The 15660-nt window shown below is 36.3% G+C and overlaps 3 protein-coding genes across 3 annotated transcripts; 2 read left to right on the plus strand and 1 right to left on the minus strand.

The window, feature by feature from the left end:
• Positions 1 to 427: 427 nt before the first annotated feature.
• Positions 428 to 1380, minus strand: GCK72_013395 (uncharacterized protein; the record flags this gene model as incomplete). Its single annotated transcript, XM_003088738.2, has 5 exons — positions 428 to 530; positions 578 to 677; positions 746 to 877; positions 935 to 1042; positions 1278 to 1380. The coding sequence occupies 5 exons, from the start codon at positions 1378 to 1380 to the stop codon at positions 428 to 430; spliced, it is 546 nt and encodes a 181-aa protein (XP_003088786.2).
• Positions 1381 to 6962: 5582 nt separating this feature from the next.
• Positions 6963 to 8067, plus strand: GCK72_013396 (uncharacterized protein; the record flags this gene model as incomplete). The annotated part of the gene is made up of 3 exons (XM_003096199.2): positions 6963 to 7162; positions 7266 to 7877; positions 7932 to 8067. The coding sequence occupies 3 exons, from the start codon at positions 6963 to 6965 to the stop codon at positions 8065 to 8067; spliced, it is 948 nt and encodes a 315-aa protein (XP_003096247.2).
• A 2518-nt stretch (positions 8068 to 10585) lies between these two features.
• On the plus strand, positions 10586 to 15200 carry GCK72_013397 (uncharacterized protein; the record flags this gene model as incomplete). The annotated part of the gene is made up of 4 exons (XM_053729829.1): positions 10586 to 10887; positions 11113 to 11724; positions 14179 to 14481; positions 14585 to 15200. 4 exons carry the CDS (start codon positions 10586 to 10588, stop codon positions 15198 to 15200), a joined length of 1833 nt encoding a protein of 610 aa, XP_053584601.1.
• Between the last annotated feature and the right edge of the window lie 460 nt (positions 15201 to 15660).

A 15660-nucleotide genomic window follows, 5' to 3' on the forward strand; every position in this document is an offset into this window, starting at 1 on the left:
TCAAAAATCTACTTGATGGAACAATCAGTATTACCATGACACACTCTCAAAGTTGGACAATTTTAACTGAAAACTGCCAAAGTTTACAACCTACTGTATATGGTACTGAAAATTGCGAAAAGGCGTTCTTCTCGATCCATTTCTTCCCGAATCAGCATTTTTTTCCGATTTGTACGGTCTCTTTCACTTTGTTCAACACCTGGTTCTTCCATGTGTAGAGCAGTAGTCTATCTAAGAATATGCTGCCGCGTGGATTCGTTTGCCTATTCATTCAGGTTTCTGAGTGAATCCTTTACCTACACGATTAATATATTCATGCAAAGAGAAAATGATAACAAATAGGATAAACGTTCCTTTTCATTTATCAGACACACTGTATAAAAACCCGTAAAACATCTGAAGGAATCTTGTAAAAATGGGAAAATAATTATCTGCGATTGAATAGATACAGCCTCCGAACATCGATATAAGTCCAAATGTACGAGTAGATGAAGAATATTTCAAATGCACCAAACAGGAGGAAGGCTACCCTGAAATAATGTGAATTAGAAAACATTGATTGATAAGAGATATGTACCGTAATAAAATGATATCTGCAATTTTGTAGCTCCGATCCTGTCCATTGACCTCTTCTCTAATTTCATCAGGCACCGTTATAGTCGATCCGATTATCGCTCCTATAATCCTTCATTTTACCAAATTCGGGTAACATTAATTCAATGTTTGCCAAACTGATTTGACTCACCAGCATAGGCGAAAAACAGAATCGTGTTGAGAACCATATACGGTAGGAGGAATTTGGGTCTCGCACGGAAAACTGCCATGATGAAAAGCATACTAAATGAGAGGATGAGGACGATGATAACAGACGAGATCACTGGAAAGGAATGGTTTCACTTTTTTCAAAAATGTTGATAAGAATTAAAGAAAATACCTATAAACTCCACATAATTCTTTGGCGTCTTCTGGATTAACCTGACCAACACATAGACATAAAATGAGAAGAGGGAGATTGCATTGAATAGGATTCCAAGAATTGCAACTGAAAATGTTTTTGTTTTTAAACTTTTTAAGATACTTTCTGTAAATAAAACTAAAAATGTCTAAAATAGAAATCAAATTTTCTGGATGATAACGTCTCATCGTGCATAACAAACAAACATTTCAATAACAATGAAAGTCAACAAAAATGGACTGTTTTTCTCTACTTCACTAACAAAATGCTTTCAATATTTATAACATTTCAGACAGCTACAGTATCCTTCTAGAAGACTCACCTTTATGAACACCAAAATATCCACATATTCTAGTTGGTTTCGGTGGTGCAGGCACTGAGAAATAGTTTTGATCCGTTGATAATTTATCAGAAATAGTTGACATTGTGATGAAAGTGTTGGAGATTTCTGAAGAATGAGAATTTTAAGTATTCCGGTTGATTATCAGAGGCTACAAATCACTGAATATTGGGTTAGTTGATAAGCAAACTATTTTGAACTTTTTTGGTCTCTTTGTGCAGAAAAAAAAGTGGTCAACTGATAGGACGATAGACTTTGTACAAAAAAAATGGTGAGGAGAACAGCAGTTTCTTTGGAAAATAATGGGTGAGATGATGAAAAGTGAATTACCTTTTTTCTTTGGATCCTTGGTCATTTTCATTTTTCTTTTTGAGTTGTTGATTTGTAGAATCTAGAATCTGAATGTTCTGAATGATTTTGTGAAGAAGGAAAAGAAAAAGAGAATAATCCAAAGATTTAAAATCGGACAGCAAGAAAAGTAAGCTAATCTGAAAATTACTCCCTTTGAAAGTGTGTCAAGAACCAGCCAAAAAGAAGGCGATGAAAAACAAAAACTACAACAAATTGAAGTATTGGGAGGAGCCACATCATCCAAAAAAAAACCATTTTTCAATGTTTGCGTATTGAAAACCTAATCGTGCCGAACCGAGACACTATGAGGGGTCAACATGTGATTGAATGGGAGAGAAAGAATTGGGATAAAAATGAATTAGAGAACTGGATGAGTCATTTTCTGGAAAAAAAAGTGGGAATGGTATAGATGTTGTTTGGAGGGATAGTGGTGGGCAGATTTGTGGTTTAGGAGATTTTTATCACAAATTTTAGTTCCTGAACTTCTGAATTCTAGATACTGGGGTCTGCATTCTGCTGAATATTGACTTCAGACTCCTAAATTTTGAAGTTAAAACGTTTATTCCAGAAAAAGAAAATTGGGAATTCAGACTGTCCTGTATTCTTGTCTTCAAATTTTGAATTTGAAAATCTAGATAGTTCTAGATTCTAGATTCAAGACTACTAATTTATAAATTCTTGAACTTTATCTCGATATTCCTGAATTCTAGAATGAAACTTTTAATTTTGATTTTTTATTGCCAAAATCGGAATAAGGTGTTTATGAATTCTGATTTCTAATAGTAATTTCTAATTTTACTATTCAAAAAAAAAAGAAACAAAACAAAAATCTATCCAACTTTCACTTCTGTTCACCTTGTCTCATTCTGTTCCCTTCGACCTCTTTTTGAACTTTAATTTCCAAAAAAACCCTCTTCCTCTCTCAAAAACCAAAAACTTATTTCTCGTCTCTTCTTCTTGCTCTATTTATTTTCGTCAATCCGAAATCAAATCAAACCGAAATCAATGCCCCGACAATCACTCACAAACACAAACTGTCTGTTACTCTCTCACTCTCTCTTATAAATGATACGTACAAATAGACATTAGAATGGAAAAGAAGGAATCAGAAGAATCAGATGACGTCGGAAGAAAGTTCTCATGAGAAAAAGGGGAAAGGCGTAGGAGAGCGTGGGAGAATATGAATGATGTTTTATGGTTACTATGCAAACCATAAATGAAACGGCGTTGATGTATAAGACATGAAAACATAAACTGATAATGATTTCATTTGTTTTTTTTTTCGGAAAGCATCACAAATTATTTAGAACTAAAAGAGACCGAAGAAACAGACAACAATTACCATAAGTCACACAAAAATAGGGGAAAGTTAGAGAAAGAGAAAGTGGTTGAAATGGTAACAAAGGAACGGAAAGAGACATTTCTAGATACAAGAATGTATAGAACAGTTTTGTTCTGGAAGTCTGAAAAGACAAACTTTTGAAGAATGTCACGAAGTCACAATCAGATCAATTTTTGTAAGACTTATAGAAAATCTCTAAAGCTTCATTTTTGTAGTTGACAACTATTTTCTACAAACAACTCCTAGAAAGTTATGCGGCTCCGCCCCTTTTCACGCTATATCTATTTTGGGAGGATTTGTACAAAAAAGTTGTCAGATACAAAACTGAAATTCTTAGTTTGTTGGAACATTCTCAAATTTCATACTTTTCCACTGAAAAAGTTCTCAAATCAATCAAAACTGAGAAAAGAGAAAATTCTCGATGTGATCTTTATGAATTGCCATTTCCGAAAGATTCAATCAGAAAAAGTGTTCCTGACCTATTTTGGAATGAGCAGTGTTTGCTCAAAAATTGATTATCTTTCGATTCTTTATTTGCTAATCTGTGTTCGGAGAGATTTGGTGTCAATTATGAACAGAGTTTGATGAAAATGTGGTGAATTGTATAGAAAAAAATGTTAAAAACGAAAAACTCTATCACGTCAGTTGTTCCATCAAAAGAAGGAGAAGAAGTGATTGATATTTGCATATTTTCTCAAGAAAAGCAATGACACATTTTCTAACGAAAAAAGGTGCGGAAAGGGGCGCGGAAAGTCTCCGTGGTAGCTGAAAACTAAGAGATGAACTATGACTTTTTTGCTCGGTGCTCCAAGGAGAGAGCTCCTCCTCCTCTTCTCTTTTTTCTCCTTGTTCAAACAATCGACTCATTTCTCTACTTTTTCAACTCAAAAACAAAGTCTCCAAAGTATGTTTTGAGGTGTTTTGAAAGCTGATGTTTGTCAAACAATCGGATGGAAAAGGGGTGGGAGGGAATTTCCGGAATTCAGAATAGAAAGGTCTATTGTAACTCTACAGTGACCTTGTATGTGAAAGGCAGAAAACATGAAAATTCTTGATTCATCATTCTGAAAAAAACTAAAAATCTTACAAAATGTGCCAACTGATTTGACCACAATTTCCGTGATTTAGTGTAAATAGAACAGTCATTGAAACAAGCGAAGAAGAAAATAATTGAGAAGAAAAAGTTAAGAAATTCGAAATTTAAATCTAGTTTAATCCTCTTTATATAAACCTTCTCATGACCTCTTCACGAGTGTTTGTTATCGTTTTTTTTTGGGTTTTTATGGCAAAACAAATTGAGATGTTGCGGAAATCTGGGTCGAATTGAGTTCAGAGAATAAGAAACATAACCTAGATTCTATTATTTGTATACATTTTATTATGGTTTCTAAATATATACTGTTATCAGTTTTCAGAATGACCCGAAAAGTTCAAATACTGGAGGTGGGTAACACCTCAAAACCACTAAAACAACTTCGGCCTCAATAAAAAATTGGAGAGAAAAAGAAAGGTTTTGGAATGGAGGAATCACCGGAAATTAGACTCGAAAGTTTGATATTGAAGTATGCGGATTTTCAGTAAGATTCAGAATCAATTTTTGGAAATAGATGTTTGGAAAAAGAGATTTTTGATGTTGAACATGTGGAATTGAACTCGTTGATCCAGTTTTGCAACCTCTGGGTGAAATCAAGGATAACCCTTTTCGAGGAAATAATCCAGAACTTGGGCTTTGTTTTTGTAGTTGACAGTTTTTGTGCAAGCCCTCCGAGAAGAGTTATCGTATGAAAAAAGGAAAATAAAATTTGAAAGAGTACCAATTTTACAGAGAAGCTGTCAGCTGGAAACATGAAGACGATGGCTTGAACTCTACCTATCAAAAAGATTTACAAAGAAATAATTGCATCTGACATCATGAGGGAATCTCAAACTTGCCTGAGTAAATTATAGCGGTTTTTGTTGAAATAGTTTCAATTCATTACGGTTAACTATCGAGAGATAAATTAGACTTCCTCCAGACTACAGTAAGCAAAATGCCACTTTCCACTGTCTGGATGACATCAGAGACAGCCAGAAACTGTAAATATCCTTATCAAAAACACTGTCGCAGACTACAACCACACCCACTCAAAGAATGAGAAAATGCTAAATGACTAACATGTTTCTTTGATGAACGCCTACTAGAAGTGCACTCGGCGTCATCTGATTCAGAAGAAGAAAAAGTATATTCAAATTTGGAAAAGTGAGACGAACTTCCATTCGATGTTTGTTTTTGAATCAGAAGTGAAGTGAAAGATATTGTCACCCTTCCCTGAGAAGGATAAGTGGTTTTCCGAAATGAGAGGAGGAGGTGAGTCCACTTGAAAAGTGACCATTCGTAGAGACTCCGAATAAGCAGCAATCACTTTTTTGTTGAGGAAGTTGTCAATGGTTTTCATAGATTTCTTTAAGTAACATTTGTAAAAAATAATTAGTGGGAGCATTTCGTGAGATGTTTTCCTTTTCATCCTCAATTCCCATAAAACCCTTGATGTTATTTGTTTCGAATTCCAAAAAGCCTTCGATAAGGTAGATCACCAACTCCTAATTGCTACTTCACACGTTTGGAGTCCCCTCCCTTATGCCAACTGGTTTATAGATTTTCTCAGTAATCGATCTCATAAAATCTCTCGTGCAGGCGGTCCTGCACGGCTCACCATATCCTTGTTTAATTAGTATGAACAGGGTAGTTAAAGGCGCATATGAAGACACAGATGGTGGGTCTCGCAACGTCAATACGATGAGTATCCTGCCTTCATAACTTCCAAAATTCAATATATTGGATGACCCGTATTCATTTTAAAAATTGATTTATATATTCTTCTTCTTTTTGAAAGCAAGTTCCTAATGCCGCAAAATGTGGCTGCTATCGTTTCTAGTTATTTATCTTTCATCATTAGGGACCCATAATAAAAATGCAAATTAAAATGCATATCATGGCGAGATACCCATTTCTGAAAAAGGCATGCGAACAAAGTCTGAGTGGTTCGACCCACAGGTCATGTTAATCATGCTCCGAACTGATCCGATTAGTTAGCCCTTTTACATGATTGATACCTTCGGAATCTGAGTAAAACACCAAGTATCTCTAATTAGACCCCGCCCCTTCTGAGGCCGTATCCATGAACGTTTTCCGTGTGGAAAATGAACTTGGAAAACCGTATCCATGAAACTTTCTCGGGAAATTTGTTAGAGAAATTTTTATAATGTAATATTTCTGTGAGGGAGTCCTGGGGGTTTTGGAAATAACATGTAAAACAATTTTAAGAACTCTAAACTTTGTCAAAATGAAAAAGCCTCTTTCAAACCGTAATCCTCATACGATGGTAGAGTTGCTCATTAGTCGATCAAGCTACGGTATGCTAGTTATCACACTTGAAACCCTTTTTTTTCATTTATACTAGGAAGAATCTCATTAAAGAAAGCCTTTGAATTCATTTTCTCTCCCTGTTTTCCGCGGAAAATATTTTCTCGGTGGAAAATAACTCGTGAATACCGAAAACGGTTTTCTCGGGAAATAAATATTTTCTGTGGAAAATGTGTTTTCCTGGAAAACGTTCATGGATACGGCCGTTGATCTACCGAAAATATCGATTGAAATTAGAAAAAAATTTCTTCAGTTTTTGAGACAACATTAATTTCTCTTCAGAGTTTTTGGTTTTTTTTAACGCTCAAAGTCGCAGCTCTTGTCTATGTGGTTATCTCGTCCCGATGTGTATCTTGACTCCATTTCAAATGAATATGAATTATAGAACTTTTTATGGTTAAAGTGTATTCTTGAATTGAATTGAACTGCAAGATGTTGCATTTTATTTAGATGCGTGATATTTTTCAGAATGTCTTTTCCATTGCTTCGTTTACCCGTACTGGTTCATATCGAAATATTCAAACATCTGGAATTTCAAGAAATATTTTTGTTGAGTTTATGCTCGGAAAATATGAAATATCTGGTTCACGGAATACAATTGAAGCCGAAGGAGATACAATATATTCTCGGGGACGATATGATCCGGGTTTCTGTCGGGGGAACTCATAAAGATTGGCAGCGACTTCCCATGGCAGTTGTGGAATGTGTCTCGTTTATTCCCAGTAAAGAAATTATATCAATAAAGCTCGGAAGTGAACGCATCGCATGCAGGTAAGATCACAAAGTCTATTCTACGATTCCCAGGTTACTGAAACATTCATGTAAAACTTAGAGACATAACAGCCTATCCTGTTTACAACTAAATTGTTTTCAGATTTGTTGAAAACTCTTCAGACGACGAATACACTCTTATTTTAGAATGTCTAGAGGACTGTCTCAGCGAAGTTCTAGTATTACTTCAGTACCATCTTGAATTTTTGTTTCCCAAAGACCCATGCGTCCAAGTTCAAATTAAGTCAGTTGACTGCCTACTGGCCGCAGATGTTCTCTATAATGTCACTAACACCGCCATCAAGTTTGATGAGTTCACACCAACGGAACTCGAGAACCATTTGGCCAATAATCCCAATCATGAGAGTATTAATATTCTTTCAAAGCCAAGTGGCCGAGATTTGAAATGCAATTCGAAACTATGGAAGATCGAGGGACTAGCTTTCGAGCATTCTCGTACGATCACTTGCAGAATCATGAAATATTTTTCTGGTCGTTGCCTTATACTTTTCAATGCAAATCTAAAGTATTCTCCCTGGATTCAATTGATTCAAAAGTGGAAGAAAAAGGAGGCGTACGGCGATTTGCATGCAGTAATTGTACAAACCCCCGAGGACGTGTATGAAGAGATTGATTCAGCAAAGCTTCTTCAAGAATGTAATGCAGTGCAATGGGACGGTTTAAGACGGCCGCAGATGTTCAAGTTCGATCCGAGGTTAGTTTTTAGAATGTAGTATTTTTTAGAAAAGTAGTACCTCCCCTCTTTCAGAATAATCAACATTTCAAAACGTGAACCGAAAATGTGGGACTGCTCCGACTGGTACGACATTCAACAAGACAATGGAGGGAAATGGGCATCGATCAGTATAACATGGGCAGAAATTGTGTTTGTTGTATGGGATTAGTAGTTATACTCATCCAAGTGTTTTGATGTTTTCTTGTCACTCATACTTTTTCTTTGGGATCCCCCTTGTACCCATTCCTATCCTTCTTCTTTCTCTTCATTTCCACAAATCCTCTGATCGCGCCGCCGGTCACAGGTTACCGTTGTATTTTTAATATTGCTGAGTAAACTATTTTATAGTAGCACATACATACATACGTCATACATCTTTTTACCACTTTGGAAGAACTGATCTAACAGAAAAACCATTTCATAGGAACCGTGTTATCCGGAGAAATACGATAGGAACAGTAAATTAACTTTATTTTCTCAGAGCAGAGCGTACCCAGGAACACAATTGAGCTATGTAGAACACTCTACTGATAAAAACGACTATCAGGATTACGGTAGTTGTTGACATCCAATTTCCAGGCTATCCTATTATTATAATTGAAATATTCATATATTGTTTTGAAGATAAATTTATAAAAAAAATTTTTGGGTATGAACGAAAAAAAAGCTCGTGCAGAAAAGTTATCAACTACAAATGTTTCACTTTTGTAGTTGATAACTTTTCTGCACGAGCTTTCCGAAAAGAGTTATAGTCAGGAGACAGTGCAACAGAAGTAGGAGTGCTTTCACAAGATTTATCTTGTCAGGTAATTAAAATACAGAGAAGTTGTCAACTGGAAACAAGAAGACAAAGGCTTGAACTCTACATATCAAAAAGATTCACAAAGAAAATATAGTTTCTGACCTCGTGAGGGAATCTCAAACCTGCCCGAGTGATGACCGAATTATAGCGGTTTTAGTTGAAATGGTTTCAATTCATCACAGTTCAAATACTGCCAGTTGAGTTCGGAATGTTAACTGGCCCAAATAAATTAGACTACTACCAGACTGTAAGCAAAATGCCACTTTCCACTGTCTGGATGACATCAGAGACAGCCAGAAACTGTAAATATCCTTATCAAAAACACTGTCGCAGACTACAACCACACCCACTCAAAGAATGAAAAAATGCTGAATGACTAACATGTTTCATTGCTGAACGCCTACTAGAAGTGCACTCGGCGTCATCTGATTCAGAAGAAGAAAAAGTATATTCAAATTTGGAAAAGTGAGACGAACTTCCATTCGATGTTTGTTTTTGAATCAGAAGTGAAGTGAAGTGAAAGATATTGTCACCCTTCCCTGAGAAGGATAAGTGGTTTTCCGAAATGAGAGGAGGAGGTGAGTCCACTTGAAAAGTGACCATTCGTAGAGACTCTGAATAAGCAGCAATCACTTTTGTGTTGGGGAAGTTGTCATTGTTGGGGAAGTTGTCATTAGATTTCTTTATGTAACATTTGTAAAAAATTAGTGGGAGCATTTCGTGAGATGTTTTCCTTCCCATCCTCAATTCCCATAAAACCCTTGATGTTATTTGTTTCGAATTCCAAAAAGCCTTCGATAAGGTAGATCACCAACTCCTAATTGCTACTCCACACGTTTGGAGTCCCCTCCGTTATACCAACTGGTTTATAGATTTTCTCAGAAATCGATCTCATAAAATATCTCGTGCAGGCGGTCCTGCACAGCTCGCCCTATCCTTGTTTAATTAGTATGAACAGGGTAGTTAAAGGCGCATATGAAGACACAGATGGTGGGTCTCGCAAAGTCAATACGATGAGTATCCTGCCTTCATAACTTCCAAAATTCAATATATTAGATGGCTTGTATTCATTTAAAAAATTGATTTATATTTTCTTCTTTTTTTTGAAAGCAAGTTCCTAATCGATCATAAAACTACAGGCAATGTTGCACATCGGCCAAACTGATCCTATTCGTTTCCCTTTTTACACTATTGATACCCTTGGGGTCTAATTAAGTAACAGTATCTGAAATTAGGCTCCGCCCCTTTTTTTAAAAATAACATTATTTTTTTCTTTAGAACTGAGTTTTTTGGTTTCCTTTTTCTCTTTTTTCCTAACCATTTTCGTAGTTGAAAATCCAAAACTATGGCTCAAAATCGAAATTACTCACCACGACCCAGACAAAGCACCTATGATTTTTGGATGACCAGTTTTCCTAGGATGTACATTTTGTTAATATCTCGTCGGCCCGCAGTACATCAATATTCTCAAATTATCGAAAAACTGTGGGTTTTTCTCACAAAAAGTAGTTTTTCCACTACGCTGCCTGAGAGCTACACTTTTTAGATCAACTATAAAAATGTTTCAACAGACATCAAAAACTCATTTCCTAAAAGAAAATAATGGTATCTCAAAAAATGAAGAAATTGTTTCCAACTTCAATCAATATTTTCAGTAGACCAAAAGGGGCGGAGCCTAGTTTCAGATACTGTTTTTACTGAGACCAGTAGGGTATCTTAAAGACGCATGTCTTTTCTATGTGGATATCTCATCACGATATGGATTTTAACTGAATTTCAAATTAATAGGAATTATATCTTTTTTTAGTGCATGTTAAAGTGTATTCGTGAATTGAATTGAACTGCAAGATGTTGCATTTTATTGAGATGCGTGATATTTTTCAGAATGTCCTTCCCATTGCTTCGTTTACCCCAACTGGTTCATATCGAAGTATTCAAACATCTGGAATTTCAAGAAATATTTTTGTTGAGTTTATGCTCCGAAAATATGAAATTTCTGGTTCATAGAATAAAATTGAAGCCGAAGGAGATACAATATACTCTCGGGGACGATATGATCCGAGTTTCTGTCGGGGGAACTAATAAAGAATGGAAGATATATCCGTTGGCAGTTCTGGAATGTGTCTCGTTTATTCCCAGTGAAGAAATTACATTCAAAAAGCTTGGAGGTGAACACATCGCATGCAGGTAAGATCACAAGGTCTATTCTACGAATCCCAAGTTACTCAAATCTTCATGTAAAACTTAGAGACATGGAAGCCTAGAGACCACAAAGTCTTGAGACATGCCATTCACTGGTGTTTTTTTTAAACTATTATGAAACAAGGATTACACGACTATAAGTGTTAGATGAAGTACTTGTATACTTATGAAAAATTAAGACTATCCCGTATACAACTAAATTGTTTTCAGAATAGTTGAAAACTCTTCAGACGACCAATACACTCACATTTTCGAATGTCTCGAGGACCGTCTTAGCGAAGTTCTAGTATTCGTTCAGTACCATCTTGAATTTTTGTTTCCCAAAGACCCATGCGTCCAACTTAAAGTTAAGTCAGTTGACTGCCTACTGGCCGCAGATGTTCTCTCTAATGTCATTAACACCGCCCTCAGGTTTGATGAGTTCAGACACACGGAAGTCGAGGAGTTTTTGACTAATAATCCAAATCATGAGAGTATTGATATTTTGTCAAAGCCAAGTTGTCGAGATTTGAAATGCAATTCGAAACTATGGAAGATCAAAGGATTATCCTTCGAATATTCTCGTACTAACACTTGCAGAATCATGAAATATTTTTCTGGTCGTTGCCTGATTCTTCACAATGCAAGTCTGAAGTATTCTCCCTGGATTCAATTGATTCAAAAGTGGAAGAAAAAGGAGGCGTACGGCGATTTGCATGCAGTAATTGTGCGAACTCCCGAGGACGTGTATGAAGAGATTGATTCAGATAAGCTTCTTAGAGAATGTAATGCATTGCAATGGGATGGTTTAAGACGTCCGCAAATGTTCAAGTTTGATCCAAAGTGAGTTTTTAGAAAGTAGTATTGTGCCACATAACAAGTCCACAAAGTGATATTTCCGTTTGTCTACTCAACTCAGTTAAAAACAGTCACCGTTGATGTTTTTGCTGATGTTTTTTTTTTCATAAATGGCCCACTCATAGTGAAAATTCTGTCTTTGGATTCAGCACGGTTAAAATGAGATAAATTTAACTGTTATCAGTAGAAAACATTTTTCCGCTGAAAACAAAAAGTTACATATTTTTGTTCGTTACTACATATAGGTGACCATGATTCCCTCGTACTCACAGAATTATCAACTTTACACAACGTGAACCGGAAATGTTCGACTGCTCCGACTGGTACGACATTCAACAAAATGGTGGAGGGAAGTGGGCTTCCATCAAGATAACAGGGACTGAAATTGTATTTCTTGTATGGGGTAGTATATAACTGGAGTTTTGATTTTTTTTTCTTGTCACATAATCTTTCTTTGTGAACCTCTTTTACTTATTCCTCTCCTTCTTCTTACTCTTCGTTTCCTCAAATCCTCTTATCGCGTCACAGGTGTTAGGCTTCTCTCTTCTTGAGAGGAGATCTGGGATTTGGCGCATTCTCTCTTCAGACTGTACTTAGCGGTTTTTATTGTTTCATGATTTGTCGCAATTGTTGAATTAATGTTGAATATTAAAAAGTCACTATTGTTAGAACCGTGACCTCCGAAATAAAACCAAAATGAGGGAATAATATGCTTGGTTCACAATGAAAGGTCACGGAGACAATAATTTTGAATAGATTTTTCTATTTTTCTCACAGGAAATGAAAACACGTTCGTCTCGCGAGATTCTCTCAATGTCCAGCAAGAAATTATGCGGGAATGAGAAATAAATAAAAGTGCTGGAATATGCTGTAACTGAACTATGCTGAACTGAACTTTTGCTGAACTTTGCTGAACGAGAATATGCTGAACTTTATGCTGGACAAAACGAGACACAACGAAACGGGACGATTGCGAGAATATGCTGGTATCAACTGGAATCGTCTCGCGATACAACACTCTAAATTGCAAACATTCCAAGTAAAACCGCTATAATTCAGTGAATACTCGGGCAAGTTTAAGATTCCCTCTTGATGTCAGAAGCGATTATTTCTTCGTACGTCTCTCTGACATGTAGAGTCCAAGCCTTCGTCTTCAGGCCTCCAGTTGACAACTTCTTTGTAGAATCGTTACATGACAAGATATGACTTCTGGAAACACGCTTACTTAAAAATCTGTTGCACCTTCTCCACACTTTTGGAGTCCCCTCCCTTATATCAACAGGTTTATAGATTTTCTCAGTCATCGATCTTATTCCTCGATCTCATAAAATCTCTCGTGCAGGCGGTCCTGCACAGCTCACCATATCCTTGTTTAATTAGTGTGAACAGGGTAGTTAAAGGCGCATATGAAGACACAGATGATGGGTCTCGCAACGTCAATACGATGAGTATCCTGCCTTCATAACTTCCAAAATTCAATATATTAGATGGCTTGTATTCATTTAAAAATTGATTTATATGCAGCAAAATGCTGCTGCTACAAGTTTCTAGTTATTTATCTTTCATCACTAAGAACCCAGAATAAAAATGCTAATTATTTAGAATGCATATCATGGCGAGATTCCCATTTCAAAAAGGACAATGTCTGAGTAGTTCAACCATAAGCCCTCAGGCCGTATTACACATGGGCCAAACTGATCGTTTTCCGTTTTACATGATTGATACCCTAGGGGTCTAAGTAAGAAACAGTATTTGAAATTATTCTCCTGCTCTTTTGATCTACCGAAAATATCGATTGAAGTTGGAAAAAAGTTTCTTCAGTTTTTGAGATAACATTAATTTCTTTTCAGAACTGTGTTTTTGGTTTCTTTTGACGGATTATCGTAGTTGAAAACCCCAAACTATGGTTCAAAATCGGAATTATCCACTTCGACACAGACAAGAAACTTATTTTTTTTGGAGGACCAGTACTTCTAGGATGTACATTTTGTTACTATGTATCTCGTTGGCCCGAAGTACTTCGACATTCTCAAATTTTAGAAAAACTGGAAGAAAGTGGGTGTTTCTCACAAAAAGTAGTTTTTCCACTACGCTGCCTGGGAGCTACAATTTTTAGATCTACTACAAAAATATCTCAAAAGAAACCAGCAACTCATTTCTGAAAAGAAAATAATGTTATCTAAAAATATGAAGAAACTTTTTGAATCAATATTTTCAGTAGATCAAAAGGGGCGGAGCCTAGTTTCAGATACTGTTTTTCACTCAGACCAGTAGGGGTATCTTAAAGACGCATGTCTTTTCTATGTGCATATCTCGTCACGATATGCATTTTAACTGCATTTTCAAGGAATATGAATTTTTATGCACGTTAAAGTGTATTCGTGAATTGAATTGAACTGCAAAATGTAACATTTTATTTAGATACATGATATTTTTCAGAATGTCTTTTCGATTGCTTCGTTTACCCGTACTGGTTCATATCGAAATATTCAAACATCTGGAATTTCAAGAAATATTTTTGTTGAGTTTATGCTCCGAAAATATGAAATATCTGGTTCACGGAATACAATTGAAGCCGAAGGAGATACAATATATTCTCGGGGACGATATGATCCGGGTTTCTGTCGGGGGAACTCATAAAGATTGGCAGCGACTTCCCATGGCAGTTCTGGAATGTGTCTCGTTTATTCCCAGTAAAGAAATTATATCAATAAAGCTCGGAAGTGAACGCATCGCATGCAGGTAAGATCACAAAGTCTATTCTACTATTCCCAGATTACTCGATTCTTCATGAAGAAATTTGAGACATGAAGGCCTATCCTGTTTACAATTAAATTGTTTTCAGATTTGTTGAAAACTCTTCAGACGACCCATGCACTCTCATTTCTGAATGTCTGGAGAACTGTCTCAGCGAAGTTCTAGTATTCGTTCAGTACCATCTTGAATTTTTGTTTCCCAAAGACCCATGCGTCCAACTTAAAGTTAAGTCAGTTGACTGCCTACTGGCCGCAGATGTTCTCTATAATGTCACTAACACCGCCATCAAGTTTGATGAGTTCTCACCAACGGAACTCGAAAATCATTTGGCCAACAATCCCAATCATGAGAGTTTTGATATTATTTCAAAACCAAGTGGCCGAGATTTGAAATGCAATTCGAAACTATGGAAGATCAAGGGATTATCCTTCGAACATTCTCGAACGATCACTTGCAGAATTATGAAATATTTTTCTGGTCGTTGCCTGATTCTTCACAATGCAAGTCTGAAGTATTCTCCTTGGATTCAATTGATTCAAAAATGGAAGAAAAAGGAGGCGTACCGCGATTTGCATGCAGTATTTGTACGAACCCCCGAGGACGTGTATGAAGAGATTGATTCAGATAAGCTTCTTAGAGAATGTAATGCATTGCAATGGGATGGTTTAAGACGGCCACAGATGTTCAAGTTCGAACCGAAGTGAGTTTTTGAGAATGTGTGCCAACTCAATTAAAAACAGTCACCGTTGATGTTACTGGTGGTTTTCTTTTCATGAATAGTTCTGAAAATTGCGCCTTCGGACTCAGTATAGTTAAAATGAGATAAGTTCTACTGATATCAGTAGAAAACACTTTTCCGCTGAAAACAAAAAGTGATACATATACGCACTTTGTTTGTTACTGTATGTGAGCATAATTCCATCGCACTTTCAGAATAATCGGCTTTTCAAAATCTGAACCAGAAATGTTCGACTGCTCCGACTGGTACGACATTCAACAAGACAATGGAGGGAAATGGGCATCAATCAAGATAACAGCGAGTGTAATTGTATTTCTTGTATGGGATTAGTTGTTATACACATCCAAGTTTCAAGATTTGTCGCACCCCGTTCTTCTTTTCCTATTCTTAATTTCTTTTTCGAAACCATCTGGTTCTTCGCGATT

This window comes from Caenorhabditis remanei, chromosome IV (assembly GCF_010183535.1).
Source record: "Caenorhabditis remanei strain PX506 chromosome IV, whole genome shotgun sequence".
Lineage (NCBI taxonomy): Eukaryota > Metazoa > Nematoda > Chromadorea > Rhabditida > Rhabditidae > Caenorhabditis > Caenorhabditis remanei.